Source organism: Rhinolophus hipposideros, assembly GCF_964194185.1.
Source record: "Rhinolophus hipposideros genome assembly, chromosome: 21".
Lineage (NCBI taxonomy): Eukaryota > Metazoa > Chordata > Mammalia > Chiroptera > Rhinolophidae > Rhinolophus > Rhinolophus hipposideros.
Window position 1 is genome coordinate 1,930,872 of NC_138067.1, and position 22,471 is coordinate 1,953,342.

Genomic DNA, 22,471 nt, shown 5'->3' on the forward strand with positions numbered 1-22,471 from the left:
TGCATCTCACTGGGTAACTGAAGAAAAGCAGCTGTTTCCATCTGAAGTCTTTCTTAAAACACTGCTGCTGCTACTTCTCCACTTCCTTCATAAACCCAGGCACACACAAACAAGACCTTGCCAATAACGACAGTAGAAGTAAATAAGCTTCAATTCACCAATTCACTAACGAAAATCCTTATTTCTTCCAATGCCTCCTCCATCTCCTGGCCCTTTCAAGTCAAGCACCTACTGTAAGTATGAACAACAAACTTCCCAAGTCCATTTCTGCGCGCATTCATGCGTGGTGCCTCTGTATGCGCATGTTCTAGGGGGAGGGAGTAGAGGGCCAGCCGTGTAACCATCACATCTCCTCCTATTCTTAAAGCACTCAGAACTAATCAAGTTAGGGGTACAGGATGACACTGATAGACAGCCACCCGGCAACCTGGCTTTCTTTACATCAGTGGTCAACTAACACACATGCACATTCTCTTACAAAGGATTAAAGTAATATTTGATCAATTTTAGAATAAAGCACATGGAATACAAGAATAATAATCCCTTTGCTGTTTTTCCCCATTAGTGACTTTTTTAAATTACTGTATAAAAAATGATTTCACGTGCATTAAGATCTCTGTTCCTATTTGCACCTGTGCTATTTATTTTGGAAACGGTCCACTAGGGGGCATCAGCCATGAGTTTTCCACGTTAAATACAGAGCCACATGACACTGGACTGGAGCAGAAACCGAAAAAGGCATGTGTGCAAGTCTCAAGTGACTTCTCTCAAAAATGCTTCACTTCACTTCTAAAACTCGTCACTGTATTGCAATTTCAATTCTTCCTGTGTTAGTTGATGTATAAAATAACACGCCGAGGCCTGCACTAATCAGAGCTGTCTATATTTGCATGGTTTGCTTCTCTTGCTAGACTATGTCTTCAAGACAGACCATACAATTTCGGGTTTTAACGCTGCTGAGTCAAAAAGGAAACAGTACCCGCAGTGACTACAGCCCACTGATACTGGACACGCACTGGTTTCTGACAGTCACTTAAACAGCTGAAAACAATTTTGTAAAGGACACACTGTCGATTAATTAAATAGATATGTGAATGTCATTACCGAAGTATGCAAGAAGTGTACTTGAACAAAATTAGTAAAACATTACAGGTCTTTTAAATAAACCTCTTTGCAAAGAAGGGAAGAACTGACCACAGGTTCCTAACAGAAAAAATTGCAATAAACAGAAATAAATTGTAATACACTGCGCATTTCTGTGTAAAAATTTTAAACAAATTTACTTTCCAAATACACTGAACAGTTTTGGTATTCCAAAATACCAAAACTGCTAGCCAAAGTTAATTCCAATTATATAGAGCCTCTTGTTAAAACACTTAAATGTTTTATTCAAAAAAATGTAGCTAAAATGAAATCAAAATAATCTTCTTAACCTTACTTTTATATTTAGCTCAGTTTTCTGCTACATAGGCTTCTAACACGTTTCTCATATTCAAACCCAGTCCCGTTTTACACAAATATTGGACTGTGTGTAACATGCCTGTGAAAATCTCCCCCCAAAAAACAATTCATTAAAGACTAAATACAAACAATAGAGTGCGCGGAGTCACAACATGGTGACACTGATGAGACCGAAGAGAAAGAGGCCGTCCCACAAACAGCAGGGGAGAGGGGGCGGGAGGACACCACTGCTTCCAAAGGAGCAGGACAGAGTCGGAGCTAGAGGCAACTTCAACAGACATAATGAAAATTGAAAAATAGAATAAAATCTTAAAGTGCTGAAAAATAACTGGAAATCTATAATTACACACACAGCAAACAGATCTTCCAACATAAAGGAAAATAAAAAGATTTCACACAGAAACAGAATCCTGCACCAGCAGATTTTCCCTGAAAGAAATACAACAGGTAATTATGCGAGATGATGAAGGTGTTAGCCAATGCTAAGGTGGTAGTCACTGCGATAGGTAAATGTATCAAATCAACACTGTACAGACACACACAATGGTGAATGTCAACTATATCTCAATAAAGCTGGGGGGGGAAGAACTATAGGGATTATTCAGAGCAATATAAATGCAGAAAGAACTAAAGAGCAACTGTACAGGTAATTTTAAACAATGTAAAGATAAATCAATATTGATCATACAGAATGATTCATAAAATGCTGTGGCATTCAAAACACACAGGATTAAAAGCATGAAAGCAGCAAGGCAAGCGGTAGGATGGATAAATGAATGCATGTTGTGATCTCCAGGAAAAATTTCCCGAGTAGAAAGAATAGCATAAAAAATACAGTATAAATATATAGTATATTTAGTGCTAACAAATATATAAAGTATGGTACTAAAGTACCACAGTAAAAAACAATGTATAATGAACAATAGAAGGAAGAAAATACAATAAGGTGTATTTGATTAAGTCAAAGGAAGGCCCCCCAAAAAGCAGAGAAAAAAGAACATAAAGGTAGGTCAAATAGACCCACAATGAGGTATCATTTCACACCCACTAGTATGGCTAGTTAAGAAAATATTACGCCAATGTTCATTGCAGCTTTGTTTACGGTGGCCAAGACATGGAAACAACCAAAATGTCCTTCGATAGATGAATGGATAAAGAAGTTGTGGTACATATTCACAATGGAATACTATTCGGCGTTAAGGAAAGATGATATAGGAGCATTTGTGACAACATGGATGGATCTCGAGAGAATAATGCTAAGTGAAATAAGTCAGACAGAAAAAGCAGAGAACCCTATGATTTCACTGATATGTGGTATATAAACCAAAAAGAACAAGACAAACAAATGAGAAACAAAAACTCATAGACACAGACAATAATTTAGTGGTTACCAGAGGGTAAGGGAGTGGGGGGTGGGTGATGAGGGTAAAGGGGATCAAATATATGGTGATGGAAGGAGAACTGACTCTGGGTGGTGAACACACAATGGGATTTATAGACGATGTAATACAGAATTGTACACCTGAAATCTATGTAAATTTACTAACAATTGTCACCCCAATAAAATTAATTTAAAAAAAAAAGAAAGAAAATATATTAACAAGTGTTGATGAGGATGTGGAAAAATTTGAACTCTTGTATACTGTTGTGAAATGTAAAATGGTGCAGCCACTGTGAAAACAGCATGGTGGTTCCTCCAAAATTAAACACAGAATTCCCATATGACCCAGCAGTTCTACTTCTGGATATATACCCCAAAGAATTGAAAGCATGTTCACAGCAGCATTATTCACAATAGGCAAAAGGTGAAATGAAAGTAACCCATCCGTGTCCATCAATGGATGAATACCAATATGTGGTATATACATACCGTATTTCCCCGAAAATAAGACCTGGCCAGACCATCAGCTCTAATGCATCTTTTGGAGCAAAAATTAATATAAGACCCGGTCTTATTTTACCATAAGAACGGATCTTATATAATATAATCTAAGACCGGGTCTTATAATAATATTATATAAGACCGGGTCTTATACCGTGTTTCCCCAAAAATAAAACCTAGCCGGACCATCAGCTCTAATGCGTCTTTTGGAGCAAAAATTAATGTAAGAAGATCGGGTCTTACATTAATTTTTGCTCCAAAGGATGCATTAGAGCTGATGGTCTGGTCCAGCAAGGTCTTATTTTCAGGGCAACATGGTATTATATAAGGCCAGGTCTTATACTAATTTTTGCTCCAAAAGACGCATTAGAGCTGATTGTCTGGCTAGGTCTTATTTTCGGGGAAACACAGTACTATGGAGAGGCAATTCTGATATATTCTATAAAATGAATAAACCTTGAAGACATTATACTAAGTGAAATAAGCCAAGTCACAAAAAGTCAAATACTGTATGAGGCCACTTATATGAGATATCTAGAGTAGTCACATTCATAGAGACAGAAAGTAAAATGGTACTTGCTGGAGGAATGGGGAAGGTAGAATGCGGAGTTATTGTTTAATGAGCAGTTTCAGTTTAGCAAGATAAGAAAAAGTTCTGGAGATGGATAGTGGTGATGGTTGCATAACAATGTGAATATACTTAATGCCACTGAAATATACACTTCAAAATTATTAAAATGATAAATTTTGTGTTGTGCATATTTTATTACAATTTTTAAATAAAAAGTAAAAAGTCAAGTAGAAAGACGACAGAGTGAAACTAAATATATCCATAATTCCATTAATTCCAATGGAATTAATTCCAATTCCATTAAACAGAAATTGACTAAATATCCTAGATAAAATAAACAGTTGTCCAGACTGAATTTTTAAAACCATGACTATATGCTGTTTCTTTTTGTTGTTGCTTTTTGTGGTGTTGTTTTTTTTTTTTTTTAGGAAAGAACAATGAAACTGTCTTTATTCTCAGATGACATGATCAATGTAAACCATCCTAAGGAATCCACCAAACTGCTACAAGTGAGTTTAACAAGTTTGAAAGTTACATGGTTAATATTAAAAGCTCTGCTCTATTTTTATATACTAGCAACAAACAATTGGAAATTGAAAGAAATCCATTTAAAGTAGCATCTAAACCCATGAAGTACTTAAAGCTAAATTTAACAAGATGTTTGCAAGACCTTTATAGTAAAAGCTATAAAACATTGCTGAAATCAAAGATCTAAATTAATGGAGAGATGGCAGATAACAATATTGTTAAGATGTTGGTTCGCCCTAAATTGCTATAGATTATATGCTGTTTCTAAGAGACACACTTTGAACACAAAACGAGAACACAAAAGGATTGAAACTAAATGATAGAAAAAGATATATTGTGAAAAGAAGCAAAACAAAATAAGCTGATACAACCATATTATTATTTGACAAGGAGACCTAAAGGCAAGAAGCACCACTACAGATAAAAAAATTCAGAATGATAAACATGTCAATTGACCATTATTACAGTCCTAAATCTATATGCACCAAATGACATAACTTCAAAATGCATAAAAGGTTGGAAAAATAGAGAAAAAGATAAATACAAACCCACCGTGGAGATTCTAAATCTCTTAACTGGTAGAATTAGAAAACAAACAAACAAAACTCAACAAGGATATCAGATACTTCAATACCACATTCAATCAACTTGGGCTAACAAACGTATATGGAACTCAAAAGCTGCAGAATTTATATTCCTTCCAAGTAAATTATGGAACATTGACAAAAATTGATCTTATACTAGGCCATCAGGCTAGTCTTAAATTTGTTTTGCAAAATGTGTTCTCTGACCAGAATGGAATATGACAATAGAAAAGCAGAAAATACTCAATTTTGCAAATTAAGGAACATATTTCTAAATAACTGTGGGTCAATAAACAAATCACAACAGAAATTAGAAAATACTTTAACTGACTAATACAAATAACATATAAAAAGTGTGGGTTACCTAAGGTAATGATTAAAGAAAATGTAAAACTCAATATATGTGTGTGTGTGTGTGTGTGTGTGTGTGTATTTTAAAGAAATATATATATTTTAAAATATATATTATATATATATATATTATAAGAATGGTAAAAATATGTGGCTTCTTCTTCTCTAGTAGCTTTCGTCTCAAGAAGCTAGGGAAAGAAAAAAATCACAGCCAACAGGGAATTTTTTAAAGGAATAAAAAGATAAAAGCAGAAATCAAAGTAGAAAGCCAACTTACAAAGAAAAATCAAAGTCAAAAACTGGTTCTTTTTTTAAACAGATCACTAAGATTGATAAACCACTAGGAAAACAAATTAAGGGGGGGAAACACATACGAATTGCAAATAACAGACATTAAAAGGAGGACGTCACCATCAAACCTACAGATATTAAAGAGATAAGGAGCTAGTATGAATAACTCAAGGCCAATAAATTTGAAAACTTAGATTAAAAATGAAAATTCCTTGAAAAGCACATTTCCAAAACTGACACAAATAGAAATAGAAAATCTAAACAGTCCTTTAACTGAAATTGAGTCCATATTTTGAAATACCCAAACAAGGAAAATACTAGACCCAGACAGCTTCACTGATGAATTATTCCAGACATTTAAGTTAGAAACAATACCAACAGTACACAAACATTTTTATAAAATACAAAAAAATGTGAGTTGTTTTATGAGGCCAGCATAACCCTGAAACCAAGACTTAACATGGGCATTATAAGGAAGGAAAATTACAGACCAATATCCCTTATGACACTGTCAGCCCCAAAAATTAATGTGCCTGTTAAGAAGGACTTCCGGTGGCTAACTGGGCTCAAATTTATAGTCTAGTAGTGACTGCTAAACAGCAGCCTCTCATGCTCTCTGCGCTTCAGGGAAAAGCTGCACTGAGGGGCCGACCTCAGTGCAGACAACACGACTGTACATAACTATACACATACTATCAGCATATACAGACAAGCAATTTGAATTCAAATAAATTTAACAGTCAATACACAAAAAATCAATTATATGACTACATGCCAACAAAAGATAAAACAGCAAATAAATTATAAAATGCAATAAAAATAAATATCTAGGGATAAATCTAAAACATGTGTAAGATGCACATACTAAAAAAAGCCAATACAAAAAAGAAGTTATGAAAAAACTGAATAAATAAAATGATATATCATGGTGATGGATTGGAAAATTTAATATTGTAAACATGTCAATTTTCCCCAAATTGATCTTTAGATTCAATGCACTCCAAGCAAAACCCCAGCAGGTTATTTGTGAATATTGAAAAGCTGATTCTAAAATATGCATGAAAAAGCAAAGGGTCAAGAACATTAAAGTCAATCTTGAAAAAGAACAAAACCAGAGGACTTTTACTACTAGGTATCAAAACCTCATAAGAAAGTGTGGTATTGGTACAAATATAGGCAAATAATACACCAAAACAGGAGAGAAACAGAAGTATACATATGAGATCACACAACTTTATGAGAAAGACATTCTATACATGGAATTAGAGACGCCTTCGGAGCAAGGCTTGCGTGCTAGGAATGTGAGCAAAATTCAAACAGACCAGCCCTAACAAAACCCAAAACCAACTCTACCTGAGTTACACTGATCCACTGGTACTCGGCTGCTAAAAGAAAACTTAACCCCTCTTTCAATGAAGGTAACATCATCTAGAGTCTCTACAATTTTTCATTACAATGTCTGGCATCTAATAAAAAAATTACAAAGCAGTCTATGAAAATAAGCAGCTTATGACAAACCCAGAGGAAATAAAATAAACAAAAACAGACCCTCATTTGATTTGTACACCTACAGATATTTTATTATTAAAACATTCATAAAAATAGAGGGAAGGTTAGAGATGTCAATAGAGGGTCAGAATCCATTTAAAATATCAAACCATAAATTCTAAAGCTAAAAAATAAAATAACTGAGATTAAGCATTTAGTAGATGGGTTTACTAGTAGACTAGAAAGAAGAACCAAGGATTAGTGAACAGGAATACAGGTCAATAGAAGGTATCCAAATTGGCATACAGAGTAAAAGGAGGTTAGCAAATACAGGAGAGAGAGTAAGAGATATGAGACAGTAAAAATGTCTAATATATGTACATTCAGAGTACCAAAAATAGAGGACAGAGACAATGACATAAAGCCAATACTTGAGGAGTGTATAAGAATTTTCTAAACTGACGAAAATCATTAAATTACAGATTCAAGAAACTACATATTCAAAGCAGGCTCCACACAAAGAAAATCACATCTAGGCACATAATAATCAATTGCCTAAAAACCAAAGATGAAGAGAAACATCCAAAAGCAGATAGAAGGGGAAATACATTCAAATTCTTCAGGGAAGAAAACAATAAGACTGAAGAAAAACTAACAGAAATGAAGAAAGTCAAAAGATAATGGAATGGCATCTTTAAAGTGTTGGGAAATAAGAACTACCAGCTTAGAATTAAATAAAAGTTAATGTTTAAAATAATAACCTAATGTTTTAGGGGTTAAAAACACATATAGAGGTAAAATATATGACAATAGCACAAATGAGGGAGGGTTAGTTAATGAAATTAAACTAGCAAAAGATGATTTGAATAATTTTATCAGTGACAAAATATCAGAAGAGCAGTGTATACTTTCCTACTAATTTAAGGTAGACTGTAATAAGAATCCATATTGTAATCTCTAAGGCAATAACTAAAAGGAAAATAAAAACCATATAACTATATTGCTGAGAGCTTAAAATAGAATATAAAACATTTATTAGCACAAAGGAAAGAGAAATAAAGAAATAAAAACAAATTTGACAACTGGAAGACATATGGCAAGACGGGTAGAGTTAAACCCCAACTAAGTAACGGATGAGAACATTTAGAACTAATAAACAGATATAACATGCTCACAGATTAAAACTGCAAAAATAAAAGCACAATGAGGTAACATCAGAATGCTAACAGTTAAAAGTAACATTTAACTGAAAAATCTGACACATTATTTTTCAAGTAAGAGCCTACTGAAACAAACTAGTGGTCCCTTAGGACAGAAGGTATGTATCATATGGAAAGAATTGACAAGATTTAGTAAACTAGTGGTATGAGACGATTCAGGGCAGGCTGAAAACATTCCAGTTTGAATAGAGCTGGCCAGTATCAGGATGAGGATGTGTAACACGTAGATTAGGGACAAAGATGATCAACTCACTTTTAGTAAATGAGATTGAGCTGCGTGTGGGCCATCCAAGCAAAGGCGCCTGCCGAACAGACAACATGCCTGGGCTCTGGGCGAGAGCAGAGGGCATAAAGGAGTAGAAGAGAGAGAACTTGAAGAGTGAAAAGAGACGACAGCCCAAAATGGAAAGTACAGAGATTACCAACGTTTAAAGATGAGATGAAGAAACTAAAGAGACTAAGTAGGAACAGAGAAAGTGGTAGAAACACCAGAAAAAAGCATACCGTGTTGCTTTTCAATCAGCTCTAATGCATCTTTTGGAGCAAAAATTAATATAAGACCCAGTCTTATTTTACTATAAGATCAGGTCTTTAATATAATAATATAATATAATGCAGTACAGTACAATATAATACAATACTGGGTCTTATATTAATTTTTGCTCCAAAAGACATTAGAGCTGACTGTCTGGCTAAGTCTTATTTTTGGGGTAACAGGGTGTGTTTACCGTTAACATGTTTCCTTACAAATCTGTAAGTCCCTTCAGGCAGAAAAGATAGCCTGTGTATCACAGTCTACAATTTAGGACAGTGCCTGGCATGTAATTCAGTGTTGTCTTTTTGTTCTTTGGGAAAGCATCCATTTGCAGTAACTTTAATATTACTCAATTTATAATATCAAGAAATCAGAGGATTAGGAACAGACAAACCCAGAGATTAAATGGGATGATTTTGCTATACTATATTAGGATCTCTTTAAAAACAAGCATAGTATTTTCAACAGAAACATATTTAGGGTATTCGGCCCCCAAAAAACTATGGCATTATCTTAAGTTACAGTGAATAAGTGAGGAATAGCCAGAAATGAACCTGGAAAGAGACAAGTCAGACAATACACAAGGGTCTCATATCATATTTTAATGCCCCTGAATTTTATTCTACGTACAATAGGAAGCCACCAAAGGATTATGAGAGGAGAGTGACAATATGACATAATTTGATTTACATTGTTTAAAAAAATAGCTCTGGAAAAAAGGTAGAAAGGGAGCAAGAGTGGAACCCTAAAGAGCAGCCAGGAATTAGTGCCTCCAGGTAAGAAATGAGAACTTGAAAATGTCAGTGGAGATCCCCAAAAAACAGCAATTCAAGCAACTCAACACACTGCTGTCTAGCCTTTGAACATCCTATTCTTCTAGCCTTCTTACCTCTTTATTTATCAATTTATTTATTGTAAATTAAATTGAGTTACCGTTCTTTGAGAAAGTAATCATAAATATGGCTTATAAAGCTAAATCAATTCACCCTTTGACCCAGGAATCCCACCTCTAGTTCACCTGAAGTCGCTTCACAAATGAGAAACCTATGCAGAGCAACTCACTGAAGCATTATTTGTGCATCTAAGAGACTGAAATCCAAGAGCAGCTGGATGGCTCAGCTGGTTAGAGCGCGAGCTCTCAACAACAAGGTTGCCGGTTCAATTCCCGCATGGGATGGTGGGCTGCGCCCCCTGCAACTAAAGACTGAAAATGGCAACGGGACTTGGAGCTGAGCTGCGTCCTCCACAACTAGATTAAAGGACAACGACTTGGAACTGATGGGCCCTGGAGAAACACTGTTCCCCAATATTCCCCAATAAAATTTCTTAAAAAATTATCTGACCGGTTAGTGCAAAAATTGTAATATTGAATTGTGAATTAAAAAAAAAAGAGAGAGAGACTGAAAGTCACCAAGTGCCCATCAGTAAGATGCTAGCTGAATATCTAATAACATACCCACACAACGGTGTGCTATGCAACTGGAGAACAGGAGAAGGAAGCTCTCTGAACCAGAGTGATTCCCAGGTAAATCACTTAATGAGAAAAACAAGGGGCAAGATACACCGTTTCCCCGAAAAGAAGACCTCACTGGACAATCTCTAATGCATCGTTTGGAGCAAAAGTTAATATAAGACCTGGTATTATATTACATTATACTATAATTATAGTAAAATAAGACCTGGTCTTATATTAATTTTTGCTCCAAATGACGCATAGAGCTGATTATCCGGTGAGGTCTTTTTTGGGGGGAAACACGGTAGTATGCTACATTTTGTATAAGAAGGTGGGAAGGGGATAAAGTGGCATATTTTAGAACTTATTTTTGAAGAAGAAACACAAGGGGCATAAACTAGAAATTAATGAAAATGGTTATCAATGGGGGCAGGCAGGAGCAGGGATGGGAATGAATTACCTCAGCATACCTTTTGATATATCAGGGGTGCCAAAAAAATGTATACACATGACCTGTATTCACCTTTTGTTATCGGTATACATTGAGTATCACAATTTTAATACATTCCTTCCCTTTTTTAAAATGTCTATACATTTTTTTGATACCTCTGTAGTTGTGATTTTAATCATGTAAATGTTTTATGTATTCAAAAACTAAAATTAAGTCATCAAACTAACTTTAAAAAGCAAACACTAAAACTGAATGCAACTGTATATCAAATCCAAGATATAACCGTGGAGGGGAAAAAAAAACCACCTAGTAATTCAAGTTAACTTTTGAGATCAGTACCCTAACTGCACACCCCAAGGCAGTTGATTTTATAAAAACAAATGAAAGTGCAAAGAATCTTGGAACTTTGCTTCACAGGTTTGCTGTTGGCAGTGTATTCATGTAGTAATTCTGGAACTATTTGGTGTATAATGTAGGACAGAGCCAATGAATAAATATAGAAAAACCAACGTTTTCACTATAGAAGAAGGGAGATTCAAATGTAGATTGGGGAGAAGCTAAGGAAGAACGCTGTGTGATGGATCTGAATGCAAAGTATCAGAATCCACTGAACCCAATTGGAGCTTTTCAATTTCTTTTTTGAGTGGTTCTAACTATTTGCAAGGACTGGCATTTCAAGACTTCTTTTTTAGATGTCTTGCAAAGATTAAGGAGAAAATTCACTTATTTAAAAAAGAATGAAGTTCATTTTATCAAGTTAATTACTATATGAGCACAGTAAACCTTTCTGTAAGGCTAAGCTACTGTACGGGAATCCTAATGATTATATTTTTCCTACATCTTGTTATTTCATCACCCCAGATGATTACTCATCTATTATTCCTAACTGCTTAAAAAAAAAACTATATAAGAAACGGAAGAATTATGGAATCACCTAGAAGGATAATACAATCAATAGTGAAAAATCATCCTTCAGTTTTCCTACTGTATTGCCCAGAGTACTGCATCATTTTTCGAAAATGTGTAAAAGACTGAAGACAACCATCTTTGTAGTCTGTTTTTAGCTTTCAAACAGTTGACAATTCAGAAATTGTCACTTTTGGCCCATAATGACAAGGAAAAGAAAAATGACAGAGGAAGACACTTTGAAATTATAAAACAAGTCAGAATATAACTGTTGATCCCCACTGGCCAGTAGAATTTTCTTTGATGATGAAACTCTCCCAAATCAACACTGTCCAATGCAACAGCCAACAGCCACATGTGGCTACTCAGTGCTTGAAATGTGCAAACAAAATCTTAATTTTAATTCATTTTAATTAATTTGAGCTTATTTAAATGTAATAGCCACATGTGGTTAGTAGCCACCATATTGGATAGCACAATGAAGATAGTGAAAGTGATAATATAAATTTACCCTCAGATTATGAGTCTTCAGATGACAATATCCTAGATAAATTTCCTCAAATTCAACAATCAATGAGCAATATAGAAAATTAACTCAAAATGGACCAATGACCTAAATATAAGAGCTAAAAAAGAAAACCACATAAAACTCTTAGAAGAAAACCCAAGTGTAAATCTTAATGACTTTGCATTTGGCAATTGGGTTCTTAGAGATAACACTAAAAGCATGAAGAAAAGAAAAATTACATAAACTGGATTTCATCAAAATTAAAAACTGTTGTGCATCAAGAAAGTGAAAAAATAACTTATAGAATAGGAGAAAATATCTGCAAAACATATATCGGATAAGAGCTTAACATCTACAACATATGAAGAACTATAACTCAACAACAAAAAGATAATTCAATTTTAAAATGTGCAAAGGAATAGACAGCTCTCCAAAGAAGATAAACAAATGGCCAATAAACACATGAAAAGAGGGTCAACATTCTAGTCATTAAGGAAATGCAAATCAAAACCACAATGAGATACCTCCAAACACCTATTAGGATAGTTATCAAAAACGTGGAAAATATGTGTAGGCAAGGATATGCAGATGTTGAAAACCTCACCATTGCTGGGAGGAATACAGAATTGTACAAATGCTGTGGTGAACAGTCTGGCAGTTCCTCAAAAAGTTAAACATAGAATTACCGTATGACTTGGCAATTCCACTCTTAGGTATGTACCCCAAAGAACTGAAAACAGGGACTCAAACAAATACATGCACAACAATGATCATAGCAGCATTATTCACAACAGCAAAAGGTAGAAACCACCCAGGTGTCCATAAACAGATGAGTGGATAAACAAAATGTGACGTATGCATACAATGGAATATTATTCAGCCTTAAAAAGGAACCAAGTTGTAATGCACCACCTTCTTAGTTGTAAGACTATGACTATTAATACAACAACTAATAGCCATAACATGGATGAACCTTATGCGACATGAAATAAGCCAGTCAAAAAAGGACAAATATTGTATGATTCCACTTCTATGAACTATCAAGAATTGGCAAACTCAGAGAGACAAAAAGTAGATCAGAGGTTACCAGGGCCTCAAGAGAGGGGAAAATGGGAGAGCTAGTCCTTAATGGCTACAGACCATCTGTTTGGGGTGATGAAAAAGTTTTTGAAACAGTGGTGATGGTTGCATAATAACAAATGTAATTAATTCCACTTAAAAATGGTTAAAATGGTAAATTTTACTTTATAAATATTTTATCACAATAAATAAGATTGCTGGAATAAAAGATCTCTAAGTTCTATTGCTTTTCCCACTCCTACAAGTTTTTAAGTTTCTTCAGGTCAGAGATTAGCAGTGGGGTGGATGACGCTGAGAGCTAGAAATGAGTTTTAAAGGTAGGAATTATGAAGTGGTTTACCTTTGTACTTGCCTAAGTCCTAGAACAAACCATGCCAGCTGGAAAGAGAACTCTATACATCTGAATACAGTGGATGTTGACTAAAGGGTGACTGACTTGAATGAGGGGAAAGTATCAATGAATGAACAACATACTTCTAAGAACCAAAAGGAAATAGAGTTATTCCCATCCAGTCAGTCATTCAACCAGACCTGCATCCGGTAAGAGCCGGCGACAAGAGCCTGGACTGCCCTGTTCTTCTGGAAGGACATGTGGCAGTACCCTTACATCTCTGACAACATTTGTGCACAAAATTGACTTAACACAAAGAGGACCGCTATGTTTACACTCTTATTAAAATATCCAATAAAGTTGTTTCTCACTATCCCTCATTCTTACTTCTGTAAATATTTGTAAAAATTACTTAAAAAGTAAAGGAGTCAAGTGGTAAGTGGTGGGCACTATTTCTCCTGGCTACTAAAGTGAGTATGTTTCCTCAGCACTGTCCACAAAGCAAGGGCCTCGATGCAATACCATCCCAGTGGCAATGGGTCCAGATCTTATTTCCGAGCATTTCTCATTAAAAAGAACCAAAGCTCTTTGAAGAAATAGTGTATTTCAGGACTAAGGCAAGCAAACTAGTACAAGGTAAGCCAGGGACACGTTGTACCCAAAAGCAAGGTGATCATCACAGAATGATGGGATGTGCCAGAAGGACGCAGGAGCCAGCTGGAAGGGGCTCCCACCGGCCACATTCAGAACAATCTGAGCGCCAAAAGGAATAATGACAAGTTACAACACGCTGAACTGAGAAAACAAAAACAAAAACAGGAGCTTACAGTAACAGTAAAAGGACGATAGACGCTCTTCGTTACAGAAAAATACCAGCTATAAATAGATGCTAGAAAATCACTAACTGCAAACACCAATACAGTCACTGACTTAGGCAAGGGTCACGCACGGTAAAGGGTGGTGGGGAAAAGGATATGTACACTGTCTTCGGGCATTATTCCCACTTAAAGAACTATTCCTTACACCGGGAAGAGGGACCCTGATAGTGCAGCGTTCTGGCAGGTACCAGCTTAACAAGGTAATTAGCAACACCAGTAACAGGACAAAGTAACATGCGTTTCCTGAGGTGATGCAATAGGAAGTCATCATCATCTACATGATACTCTTGCCAAAAATGTTTACCTTTGTTTCTCCATTACATTCATCAGACCTCTCCAAATCATGGGGCATTCTATAAGAAAACTGTCGTAAACTCTTCAAATGCCAATTTCAGAAAGACACAAAAAGGCAGGGGGATTGGTTAGATGAAAGAAGACTAAAAAGATAAGACAGCCAAATCAGTCTTTGATTGGACTGTGGATTAAAAAAGAGAATTAGAAAGGCCATCTTTAGAAAAAATGAGGAAATTTGAATATGCTCATACTATTATTGTGTGTCCATGTTCATTTCTTGTGTGCCAGAGAAGATATTGTGACTATGTAGAATAACCTGGTTCTGAAATGATACGTGCTTCAGTATTAGGGATGGGATGGTGTCTGCAAGTTACTTTCAAGTGATTCAACAAGGAAGTAATAAGGAATATAAAGAAAGAAAAAGCAAACGGAACAAAATATTATTGATGACACTAAACTATTCTTTCAACTTTTCTGTTGTTTCAGTTTTTCAAGATAAACAGTCCTAGCTTTAAAAAAAAACTACCTTAGGACAGACTAAAATGATTGAGACTCGTCAATCTGGAGATGAAGGCAAGAATGATATAAGCGCAAAGATTCTTAATTGCAAACGTCAGACGGGAGAAGAAAATGAAGCGGTCCTGGACAAATCCGAAACTCTGCACAGGCCCTTCGCCCTCTCCCCGCCTGCGTTTTGGGGCTGCTCTTGTATTTCACTCCAATGGGCAGAGGCCTAACACAATGAAAACGGAGTCTAGTCCCTCTTGAAACACTGTATTATAATGTTCATTAGTAATTTCCAAACAACTAAAACCAAAGTTGTTTTTTTTCATGGCACATGACTGGCACGATAGTAAGTGCTAACAACAAAATTGTTCTAAAATAAAACTCACAGGTAATAAGATCTGAAATTTCATCTCCTTACAAAATGTATCTTATAAGCAATAAGATAAAGCAAACTTATTCCTACAACTTTACTGTTCTTATTTAAAAAAAAGAAATAAAACTTCAACACTAGAAAGATCAAATACATTTTCTTCAATAAATTACTTATAATTACTCAATTTAGAAAAAACATTTTCCAAACTTCAACACCCATTTAGAAAAACTATTAGCTAACTAGGAATGAGCTAATAAGGAAATTTCCTTAATCTGATAAAAGTAAATACAAAAATTATCCACAGTACACATCATACTTGATGGTGAGTTCTTTTATAATAAGTATACCACTAACACCCACTGTCACCATTTCTGTTGCACTAGGAATTTGACACAGTGCAAAAGACAAGAAACAGAAATAAACAGCATAAGGATTGGTAAGAAAAAAATAAAGGAATCTTGAGGACTCACAACAAAACATACACTACCAAGTTTCAAGATGACTTAGAAAGCTGTAATAATTAGTGCACGTTTGGTTTAAGACAAATAGGCCAATGGAACAGAGTCAAGAAACAGATCCACACATATAGTCATCCAATTTATGACAAAGATGGCAATACAGTGGAAAGAGGACACTATTTCCAATAAATGGCAATAGGGCAACTAGATAGCTATGTAGTAAAAAATAAAACCTGACCGCAACCCCCCATTATACACAAAATCAATTCCAGGTAGAGTATAAATCTAAACATGAAGGCAAAACAATAAAGCTTCTAGAAGATAACGTAAGGGAACATCTTCAAACGTTAGGGCAGCAAAGACTTCACAAAAACAAGAGAAGACATTCACCATAAAGGAAATGCTTATTAAAATTAAGAATTTCTGCCCATCAAAGGACACCATTATGGAGTGTAAAGTTAAGCCACAGACTAGGGAAGAAATTTACAAAGCATTCCTGAAAAAGACTCATAACAAAAGTACATAAAAAATTACTATGAGTCAATTAGAATGTGGCAAACATCCCAATAGAACATGGACAAGAGATGAGCAGGAATTTTACCAAAGGCAATGCAAACAGCTAGTAAATATCTGAAAAGGTGATCAACTTCATTAGTCATTACTAGAATGGCTAGCAAATGTGAAAAAGACAGACAGTACCAACTGGTGATAAGGACAAAGAGTAGCTAGAACTGTCATCCACTGCTCACAGGAGTGTCAACTTTGGAAAACATGCATAAGGAAAATTAAATATACAAGTAAATACACCATGAGAAAGTTCAGGGCAAAGACCAGAAGCAGCCCAAATCATTCACCTGGAAAATTAATTAAGAGTTAATAAGGATTCTAACACCAAATTTGTAAACATCTAGCACACACAGAATTCACTCTAGATAATGCAATCCCATGCTTCCCTTTCTTCACGCGTGACAAATGGAAGCTTATAATTTAAGATTAGTATGAATCTCAAAACACATTCCAATGCCTTCTCATCTATCAAAAGTAAAAACCCAAATCCTTATACTGTTCGGAAACAGCTCTCGCCCTGACTCATCCTGACAAGTCTGCTGGGACTAGAAAGCTCTTCTCCAAAATATCCTCCAAATAGCCATCCGTGCTTCTCGCGCTCCACTGATTTTAGGGTTCTGCTCAAAAGAAACCATAACAGACAAGATTTCCCTGACCACCTTCCTTACATCAAAAGTCCCTCCACTCACACCCACACACTCGCTATAATTCCTTTACCTTACTTTCTTTTCTCTTATTAAATTTATTGGGATGACTCCTTACTTTCTTTTTCTACCTAGCCCGATAGGTATATCACACACCACTGGACATTTTTAATGTGCTTATTCCATGTCTCGACCACTAGAATGCAATCTCCATGAAAGCAAGGACTTTCTCCTTCTTATGCACTACTGCCCTCAGCAGAACACATCTGGCATGTAAGAGGTACTCACTAAACATCTAATGAAAATTCTATGTCTTGGGCTTGAGAGAAGAACAGTTGTATGGGGAACGTGGCAGTTTCTTAAACTATGTGCAATTTAGTTTATCACGAGAAAAATAAGATAACCCTTCATTAACTAAGTTGTTCTGTTTTATGAAAACTTACTCTTAATGCATTGAACACCCCAGGTTCTATAGCAACAAAGTATAAGTAATTCCAAAATTCTAAGTGAGAATTACATGAGCTACTCAGTAGTAATAAAATAATAAATACTATCTGCAGGAATTTTCCAAAGTTACTATTATCCTACAAATAAACTTATAAAAATAATACTATAGAGTACTTTTTTCGCATTACAATAAAATCTCAGTAATTCTAAAAGTTACTGTATATGGAGATATAAAACACAGATGTCACAGAAATATCACCTTAGCCAAGAAACCAAAACTTCAATGAAACTTCCCTATAATAGCCCAAGACACTCCACTACAGTCCTGGATCATAAATTTTATGGCAAGGTCAGTCTAGAGAGGCTCCAAAGTAGCTTACGTTTTCCCACCGAATATTTTACTGCTGTTGGTAAATACAGATTTGGTTATAAGAAAAAATAAGTTAGAAAAAAAAAAAAAGAAAAAATAAGTTAGTCCAAGTTTCCCCTTGTCCCTGTATGTTTTGACAGAGAATTAAAGCGTAAATAAAACCTCCAAGGAAAAAAAAAAAAAAGGAAACCAAATGGGGGATGATTGTTTGAATAAATTATATCTATCAGCTCTGGAGTAACCAAGAAATAAACCGACCTAACTGGTGTTCACACCAGCCAAGAGCTATTTTTCAGGCCCAGAAAGTATTTAACAACTAAAAAAAAAAAAAATCCCAGTTTTCATTAAAACTAATAAAATGAGTTTTATCAACATCCTTTATTGAAAAAACTATCATTCTATCCAATTTCATTCACTTTTTAGGTAAAATAAGAAATGAAATTGTGTGCTTTTGAAACACTGGGTGGATGGTGTTTTTCTATATAAAGTGTGTGAATATTTCCATCCATGCAGACGTAACTGTAACCACTAATACATACTGTTGTACAATTTCTAATGCCTGCAGAAAAGCTCCTCATATGTATTGTGATTTATTTAACCAATCCCCTAATGTTGAGTTTTCATTTTATTATTATAAACAAAGTTGCAAGGAACCTTTCTGTGCATGTCTTTTTGTTCGATCAAAAAGGAATAAGCAAAAGTTTCAGCACTGGTGTTATAAGAGAAAACGTTACAATATCTGATACTGTCCATTCACTATGGAGATTGTCAGTTTTGGGGTCGTGGTTCATTCATGCCCCTCTGTCTTTTTTCCTCAGGTTACTAATTTTTGGTCCTTGTTATTCACTGCTCCAAAGGATAAAACAAGGAAAAACAGAGAGGGACCAAGGAAAAACCTGTTACACTCCTTAGCTGAATTAAAAAATAAAAAACAATAAACTGATGAGCAACACTTAAATTCGCCACATTACCTAGCAGTCCTTCTCCACCAAGGTTCCCAGAGAAAAGAATATCCTAAAACTAAGGTACCCATCGTACACAATGAATCCACATCTCTCCTAGGCATCTAGAGCCCACTGGCTAGGTACAAGGTCCATCCTGGAGGAAAACGAAAAACCAGTCGTTGCAATCATTCTCACATGGTAGGGAAAGGCCAAGTCTGGGAGCACATTTAATTCGTCTTCTATAAAGGAACATTAAGTGCCAAATAATACCAGGTCTAACAATTAAGTTTGTGAACTTGTTGCAACAATGTTGCTAACCTTTTTTGATATCAGAGGGATTATTCATTATGAATTTGTACCAACTGGACAAACCTTAACCAAGTTTACTTGTTGGCAGTGCTGAAAGGCTGCATGAAAAAGTTAGACGACCTGAACTTTTCACCAACAATTCATGGCTGTGGCATCACGACAATGCACCAGCTCACACGGCACTGTCTGTGAGGGAGTTTTTAGCCAGTAAACAAATAACTTCATTGGCACACCCTCCTTATTCACCTGATCTGGCCCCCAATGACTTTTTTCTTTACCCAAAGATAAAGGAAACATTGAAAGGAAGACATTTTGATGACATTCAGGACATCAAGGGTAATACGACAACAGCTCTGATGGCCATTCCAGAAAAAAAGTTCCAAAATTGCTTTGAAGGGTGGACTAGGCGCTGGCGTCGGTGCATAGCTTCCCAAGGGGAGGACTTCGAAGGTGACCACAGTGATATTCAGCAATGAGGGATGGAGCATTTTTCCAGGATGAGTTCGTGAACTTCATTGTCCGACCTCGTAGAAAGCTATTGTGCCATCTTCCCTTTTCCATCCCAACACTGTCCCTCCACTTCTGCACTAGAGTTTACAACACTCCTACAGTTGGGCTGGTTTTCAAGCCTAAGTAAAGTCCCTCACAAAAATGTCTAGTCTCCCTACACTAAACTGAATTAATATAATTAAAGTATAGCTAGCTAACCAGTATGTTTTGAGTCTCCTGTCCACTGAAGCAGGGCCTTTAAAGCCTAGTCTAGTCCACTGGTATTCACTGAGAGGCCTTACCACGAACTGGGAAGAGTTGTACATACACGTGACAGACATGCACATGCTTCTTTTACGTGCCCCAAAAGCATTAACAAAACAAAGGCAAAGCAATCTGGTAACAAAGTCAATGTCTACTGAAAACAGTTGTTCAGGGTCCCCTAGGAACGACCGGAACAGGCAGTAACCGGGTACCATATCAGAAAGCTGTTCAGAGCACCCCCATGTATCCTTTGTATTTCAGCCACACCGACATCAGAATAAAACCAGAATCTCTTTTGAACATTTCGAGTCAGCATTTGCACACTCATACGACGAAGGAGGAGAGTCATTCCTCCACAGGACAGACTAAGGCCAATGGGGACACCATCTTCTGAGCGTCTGCTTCACATTTTCTAAAACAACAAAAACTGTAAATAGTTTTGCCAAAATGAACAAACTGGTTTCATAAAGAACTGTCTTTTCTTTCTGTTTTCCCTTCAAAAAAAATTAAGATCCGTTAATATCATATAATTTGAGCATGCCAAACTTGTTGAATTTTTAAACTGTCATCTTGAAAAAGGCCAATTAAAAAACCCAACAGTTGTATATAGTATTAGAGAAAAATGGCTCTCGGAAAAGGAAATCCAACGCACAGAATAATTTAGGCCAACCAGCACAAAGCGGGAAAGATTCCCACAACAGGTGCTTTGCCAGCGAAGCAGGATTTTTTAGGTTCTACGAGAATCCCCTCATGTGGCTGAACTGAGTGCATATATTTGCACACCTATGTCAGTAGTCATTTTTACACAGGATGTTCAATAGAAGAAACCTGGGATTCTCACTGTTGACGGTTTGAAACCGCCTGCTAATCGTTTTAAGCAAGATACTCTTCCCCAACACGACATAGGACATTTTAAGTAAATGTTGCTTTTTAAAGTAAAAATTGCCAACTTTCAGGAGACAGTGTTAACCTTAAATGCTACAAAACGCAAAGGGGAGAAAACCTCAGGTTAAACAGTAACACTGTATTTCTAAAGTTGGGTATTCTGCTCATTTACAACGCCAATAGGAAATACAAAACTTCCTTCCCTCTTAATCGGTATATTAAAACTCTATTATACGACTGAAGTTTTAACTTGCATTTGAGTTTCAATTTACTGCAATAGCACTCTGTTTTGACAAATACTGAAGAACCGAAGAGGGAACGCACATTAAGGGTGCGCTTACAAACCTAATAAAACGTTAAGTGCAGCGATAAAGGGCCACAAAGAGCACACACGTTAGCAACGCTCAGCAGCAGCTAATCCGGTGAACACGTCCCACCGAAAAGAAATCGCCCCGCCGGCTCCCCGCGTGGGACACGGGTTAGGCTGTCACCCCTCTCCCCACCCCTCCCCTCCCCTCCAAGGTCAAAGGGCTCCCGACAAAAGACAACAAAAACACGTGACGAAAGTTTCTCCCGACACTTTCTCTCGTGGCCTGGAGGCGGGGCCGCGGCCCAAACAGGGCAGCGGGGGCTCGCGGGGGCGTGGGCCCCGTGGGGCGCCCGGGCCGGAGCGGGCCTCGCGAGACCACCGGCGGAAGCGCGGGGCCGGCCGCGGCCTGTTACCTTTTCCTGCTCCTCGCGGAGCCGCGCCACCTCCGCGGCCGAGGCCGAGGCGTGGGGCCCGGGGTCGGGCGGGGCCTCCATGGCGGCGCGCCCGGGCCTCAGCGGGGCGAACGAGTCCTAAACAAGTGTTTATGCGGGCGGCGTGGCCGGCAGCTGCCCAGCGCCCGCGCGCTCGCCCTCATGCACCGCGCGCCCCGCGCCCGGGAGGCCGCGCCTGCCTCCTCCGCTGCCCCGGCGGCCGCTGCTCGCGTCCGGACTGCCCGCGGCCGCATCTCACACGCGCATGCCGCCGCCGCCCGCCGCCGCCGCCGACTCGGAGCAGCAGGCCGGCCGGTGAGAGCGCGAGGTGCCGTCCGCGGGGCCCGCCGCACCAGGCGTCCCGTGCCGGCCGCGCCTCCCCGTAGGCTCCGCCCCTCGCCCCGCCCCGCGCGGCACGCCGGGAAGCGCGCGGCCCCGCCCTCGCCCCGCCCCTGCGGTCACGTGGCGCCCGAGCGGCGCGGCGGGGGCTGGCCTGCGCGGAGGCTGCAGCCGGTCGGAGCCTTCCCGAGGCTTCCGTTCTAACCGGCGTCCCGGCGGTGGGGGTTCACGGAGCTGAGCGCTGGGCCAGCCTGTGGCTCACGTCCCCCCAGGTCGTCTAGTGCCGCGCCTGGCGGGAAGACTTAATCCATGCACTAAAGCT

General features: G+C 37.6%; 1 protein-coding gene across 1 annotated transcript in view; it reads right to left on the reverse strand.

The window, feature by feature from the left end:
• Window positions 1-22,184, reverse strand: part of URI1 (URI1 prefoldin like chaperone) — a 61,519-nt gene extending 39,335 nt beyond the window's left edge. The window contains exon 1 of the mRNA XM_081032373.1: window positions 21,793-22,184. Within this exon, the coding sequence (XP_080888499.1) occupies window positions 21,793-21,873 (81 nt within the window). The 5' untranslated portion in view covers window positions 21,874-22,184. The remainder of the gene's footprint in view (window positions 1-21,792) is intronic.
• Between the last annotated feature and the right edge of the window lie 287 nt (window positions 22,185-22,471).